The 6102-nt window shown below is 29.8% G+C and overlaps 1 protein-coding gene across 1 annotated transcript; it reads right to left on the minus strand.

Moving 5' to 3' along the window:
• Positions 1 to 2159: 2159 nt before the first annotated feature.
• Positions 2160 to 2708, minus strand: LOC117173619. The gene is made up of 2 exons (XM_033362259.1): positions 2551 to 2708; positions 2160 to 2334 (listed from the first exon to the last, which is right to left on the minus strand). Exons 1-2 carry the CDS (start codon positions 2706 to 2708, stop codon positions 2160 to 2162), a joined length of 333 nt encoding a protein of 110 aa, XP_033218150.1.
• Positions 2709 to 6102: the final 3394 nt, after the last annotated feature.

The raw sequence follows: 6102 nt of genomic DNA on the forward strand, positions 1-6102 counted from the left end.
ATAACAATTGATGTATAATCAAAAGATAAAAATCTTATCTTAAAACATGCGCATGTTCTTTTAAATTTATCCAAATGAATTTTTATATAAAAATTCATTTTTTTTAGGAAATAAAATAAAATTTTTTTCAAATAGAACGATTAAAATTGTAAAGCTTAAAGTTTAGTTTATTTTTTAGTATCAAATATTTATTAGAAAATTATTATTTTCGTTGATTGAAAAATTTCCAATTTTAGAATAAAACACTTTTTTAAATGTAATAAGATCCTTTAATTATGACTATATTATTTTGAAGTTATTTTGAAATTGAAAATAGTTTATGAAGTTTAAATCGGGCGTTTACATTTGTTTAAGTATTAAGACTTTACAATCGAAAAACATTTTTTCAACTTAAAATCTTGAAATTCTTAAATTTTGAACTGATTGCGAATTATCTTGTAAAATAAATTATTATTCAGTTGTTTATTCTTAAAGTATAGTTCAATTGAAAAATAATTATTATTTATATTTGCATTTGATCGACTGAATAGGTTTTTTATCCAAATTTGTCGATTTCAAACGCTACTAATATTAATTTTTTTAAGTCTTTAAACTCCATTTTTAACTTCTTTAAATGAAAAATGTACGCTCAAAAATTACAATCCAAAATGGAAAATTTATAATTGAAAGATTTTCGAATTACGCATTGGTAACTGAACGCTATCAGAATTGAAAAGCATAAAAATTAAACTAATTCTTTAAAAAACGGTTGAAATCAAATTTGCACGGATTTTTTTCTAGAAATTTGTAAAATTCTTTGTCACGAAATAAATTTACTGTCATTTCTCTTTTTTCCCGGTCTCATAAAATCTTTGGTCATTTCCTGGTCCAACGGCTCACCTGAAAATATATCACCTTAGGAATGTGCTTGCTTCCAAAGGATCCTGATTGATGTTTACTGTCAAGAATACATCATAATTTTTCTCCCTAAGCAAATAATTTTCCAAATCAATTGTTAAGCGTACTGTCATTCTCAGGCCTTCAGCAGTACTATCCGTAAAGAAACATTCTCGAGGAATTAAATTGTCATTAACTCGTTTCACCCACTCATCCAAGCATTTGAGAAAGTCTTCTAGAACCTGAGTACAAATGAAGAATAAAGTTATATATTTCAAAGAGGATAATAAGCAAACGATTATATTAAAAACTGAATATACTTTGATATCTTTGCAGCCAAGGCGTAACTCAGTTTCCGACGTTGTACGATTTAGAGCGTCAAATAAATTATTAAAAATGTCGCAAAATACAGCCGTTGATTACAATTTTGTAAGCTCGCTTCGTGGGCTCTGTAGAAGCGTAAGCCGTCTGCTACGGATTTGCTCAAAATCTGTGTAGTATAAAAGATGCAGATAAAGTATATTATATAAGATTAATATTAATTAAACATCAATTGTAATAATAATTATTATAATTATATATTTATATATAAACATACTTGAACGGAAAAAAAGACTTTGATTTTTGTCAAACTGTTACTGGCAATGTCAATATGAGTATCAGAAACTTTAGGGCAGCGTCGTTTGCACGCTGGTTGCAGTTTGTACCAGTTATGAAGAATTTTGAAATATTCCCATTCTGCTGGACTTTCGTTCTCACGAATCTAAAATTAATATGACACTTTAGTTAGAATAGAGATGAAAATAAATAGTGATAATGAACAAATGACATCTCATAATACTCGTTTTCGAATTTGATAAATACTTTATTTTTTAGTTAATATACCTGTAATTTGGAGTTATTAGCTAAACGATTTCGTACGTTTTTTATTAGGTGAGGTGCATTTGAGAAGAATAAGATCTTGCGCGCTTCGTCAGTTGGATGTTCAAATGAATTTTTAATTGAATCAGTTTTTCCACTGCAACCTAGTTCTGTCCAAACTGTTCTATTAGTTGATGCCCCATCAGCAACAATACCGTGCACCCTAGCCCCTGCTTTTTTCAAAAGACAAATCGATTCGATGATCAATTTATTAAGGACTTCGCCGTTTACAGGTCCTTACGAAGCGAAGATGGCGATAGGCAGGGTATATTTGTCATTCAAAGGTTGGAAAGCAATAACCAATCCGCAATCAGCCATTTCTTGGGCAACATCTTCCGTAGGAGTTCCATTTCCAAAATCAGTCAACCCCTGTAAATCATATTTGAGTTGTCCAAAAGCAAACCCTGTCGTATCTTCATTTCGTCCATAATTAGTAGACCGTCACGTTGAGCTTCTGGGTTGTTTTCGAAATATTTCTCTAAAACTTTTAAAAAACGAGGATCAAACCCGCATGGAGGGTCGATAAGAGCTAGATATCTGAAAAATGTATTCACATAAGATAAGTTTGTTTTATTTCTAGGAATGAAAATTATATCTTATATATTTCTTATTTTATTATAGAAATTTGTACTGTATATTATTATATTATATTGAAAAATTTCTTTGTTATATTTAGTCTAAAAACGAAAGAAGCTATAAAAGATAAGAGAAACTCACACGTAAATAAAATACACTTATATTTTAAATAATTACCTTCTAATACATCTTGTACAGAGCAGAGGTAATATTTTGTTGTCTCGTAACATTCGATAAGCAGATGGAGATCTCATGTGAATCAGCATACGAAGAACCACCCAGCCGTCTGAGTACTTCCGACTTTGTGGATTCTTTTTGCTTGCAGCTGCAAACATTTCTGCGATTGCTATTTTTTCGTTCCTGCTAAGGCCAACAGGATTTTACTACTTTTCTTAAAAGGTTTATTTTATGCTGAGCTCTTGCTTTCCCTCTTGCCTCAGCTCTAACTTTATGATGCAAATTTTGAATTTTCTGTCTTCTTTGTGGACACAGATTTTGAATTTTCAAATATTTTTTGAAGACTTCTTTATTCTTTTAAATACATACCATTTTTTGGTTCAAAGTGTGCTTTGCACGGGCACAGAATTTACATTGATCTTTTGCTTCATTACTGCAAACTACATTTTCATTTGACAAAAGAAGGTCCAGTGGGCACCGGAACATCGTAGAGAAGTCCTTAGGACGTCTTTAAATGTTCTGGGACATTCTTGGACATTGGTGTCTAAGTCTCAGGGTCGTTATAAAGACAACTTTAGGACTTCCTAGAGACGTTCTGTCTGGCCTAAAGTTGTTCCAAAGATGTCCGCAGGGCTGGTCCTGAAGGCACCCCAAAAAGACCTATGAGAAACATGATTATTTTTTCACGCTAAAAAATAAAAGACCTCCCTGTGGGCACCAGGACATCAAAAGGACGTCCAAAAAACGTCTTTATGTGTCCTACGACATTCTAAGTATAATGTGAGCTATAGGGAGTATGACATTCAATGTCGAAACAGAATATTATTGTGGGGCTTTAAAAAATCAACTTTTTTGACTACCGATTATTTTCATATCGTGCGTTGCTTGGCTTAAAATTTTGATTATCGTTTGTTCTTTGGGGGTTTGAAAATGCTATAACTTTAATAATTTTGCTTTTATCGGAAAAAGTCGTTGAGATAAATTGTTCGGGTTTCTGAGTATTATAGAAAACTATACATAGAATTTTCAAAAGTTGTTATGCTAAAAAAGTTGTTATGATAACATTTTAAAGCTCCCCGAAAGAAACATTTATTTACTCCTGACTTTTTTTCTTAGCATACATTGTTTGGCTTAAACTGTTAATTTTCGTTTGTTTTTTAGGATTTTAAAATTGCTATAACTATGACAATTTTGATTTTATTAAAAAAAGTCATATGAATAAATTGTTCGTGTTTCAAAATACTATGAACAAACGTAAATAGAATTTCCAAATCTGAAAAAAGATTGGTTTTGAAAATTTTGAAAATGTGCTTAGTCATTGAGTTTTTATACAAAATGACTGGTTAACGAACTCGTTATTCCTTTTTGGGCCCTGAAAAAGTGTGCCGAAGCACACAATACTACAGACTATTAGTGGTGCCGTTCGATACGATACTGTCTCGTGATCGGGTCGGGATCGTATCGGTTTTGTCTCGGGTCGGGATCGTGATTCCGATACCCGTGCTTGGTTTTCTCTCGGCTCGGCTTTGGCTCGGAAAGTCGATATATCGGCTCGGGATCATGTCGGCTTTTCGATACTCTTTCGCCAGATGTGTATTTGTGATGTAGCGACTAGCGGTTCAGAGTAGGGTGCAATGAAACCTGAGGTTCAAAATGATATATAGAACGCAATAATGCACCGATTTTGAATTGGTTTTTTTTTTTTTTTTTTTTTTTGAAAAATTCAGGACTAAATTTTCTAGGAACAGTTGAGAGTCGACTTGTTATTTTGTTTTGTTTATTTCATTTTTGTTTTAATGCAAATAGCGAAAAGTTTTGAATTTTTGCCTTTCATGTTTTATGGCTATGGAAAAAATTGATTTTATACTTCAAACACTTTAATTCAATGCAAAGCGGTATAAGAAAAAAGAAAAAAATGTTAGCTTTCAAAGGTTATTGTTATTAGCGTATTTTAATAACAAATAAATTGCTTGCTTTTACTGTTTGCATGATACGTGACCATCAAAATTCAGAATTAAGTGTTATTAATTACTTCTATAAACAAATTCTATAAACAAATGTACATCACAGAAATTAATAGGCAGCAAACAATATTTTTTTCGTCTACTCTTATTGTAATGATATCACCGATTATATTTTCTGTAAAAATTATACTGTCCGTTGATATTTGTTTATTTGATAAGCCAAATATATGAACAAATTCACATTTTACGAGACTAAAGCAAAATGAAACCGATTTTTCATCTAATTATATTGCAATTATATATTCTGAAACAAAGTTGCCATGCAGTAACATTTGTTAATTTTACGAACAAATTATAGAAACAAATGCACATTTTCAGCGTTTTCCAGAAAAAATAAATAGTTCTTTTATTTGACCTTGCTCAAATCATTAAAAAATGTTGCTATGCATTTGTTAATTTTACGAACAATTTATATAAACAAATGCACATTTTCGGCGTTTTCCAGAAAAAATAAACCGTTTTTTTTTATCTGACCTTGTTTAAATCATTTTCAAATATTTAGTGATACATTAACATTTGTTAATTTTACGAAAAAATGATAGAAACAAATGCACATTTTCGGCGATTTCAAGCAAAAACAAATCGTTTTTTCATCTGATCTTGCTCAAATCAGATTCACAGATTTAGTTATGCATTAAGATTTGTTAGTTTTACGAACAAATTATGTAAACAAATGCACATTTTTGGAGTTTTTAAGCAAAAATAAATAGTTTTTTTTATCTGACCTTGTTCAAATCATATCCACAAATTTAGTAATGCATTATAATTTGTTAATTTTACGAACAAATTATAGAAACAAATGCACATTTTCGGCGTTTTCAAGCAAAAATAAATCGTTTCTCCATCTGACCTTGCTCAGATCATTCACAGATTTAGTTGTGCATTGGTTAATTTTACGAACAAATTACATAAACAAAATTTAAGTACATGTTCAGGTTAAATATATTCATGATTTTATTTTAAATTCGTATTTTGGGTTAAATATTTATGCATTCCATTTGAATATTCATAATTTTTGTTCAAAATTCATCTTTTTGGTAGAAAATAAAACTATTCTATTTTTTGTTGATAGCTGATGTTCTTAGTTTAAAATTTAACTATTTTGTTGAAAATTGACAATTTAAGTTAAAAATTCGACTATGTATTTAGTTGATGATTCATGTAATTTGTTGAGAAATATTCTTTTTTGGTAGAAAATTAATCTTTTTAGTTTATGATTCATTATTTTAGTTAGAAATTTGTCAGTTTAGTTGAAAAGTGATTATTTAAACGAAAAATTTAACCATTCCATTTTTGGTTGAAATCGGTCTTTTTTAATAAAAAATTTACCTATTTCGTTCAAAAATCATGTGCTTTGTTGAAATATAGTATTTTTTGGTGCAAAGTTATTCTTCTTTGAAAGTCTTTTATAACTATACATTCAAGTATTGACGTTAAAGAGTTCTCTTCATGCTTTGTGTTTTGCTTGAATAATAACGTTTCTAACAACATATTAAACTTTTTTATTTTCGAATAAACCTTCGTTACT

Source organism: Belonocnema kinseyi, chromosome 5 (genome assembly GCF_010883055.1).
Source record: "Belonocnema kinseyi isolate 2016_QV_RU_SX_M_011 chromosome 5, B_treatae_v1, whole genome shotgun sequence".
NCBI classification, from domain to species: Eukaryota; Metazoa; Arthropoda; class Insecta; order Hymenoptera; family Cynipidae; genus Belonocnema; species Belonocnema kinseyi.

Bases quoted from the DNA above. Each gene is read 5' to 3' on its own strand.
- LOC117173619 (XM_033362259.1), bottom strand. From the start codon at position 2,708: ATGTTTGCAGCTGCAAGCAAAAAGAATCCACAAAGTCGGAAGTACTCA. The intron at 2,335-2,550 runs GTAATTATTTAA...TACATTTTTCAG, and splicing joins TGTACAAGATGTATTAGAAG to ATATCTAGCTCTTATCGACC.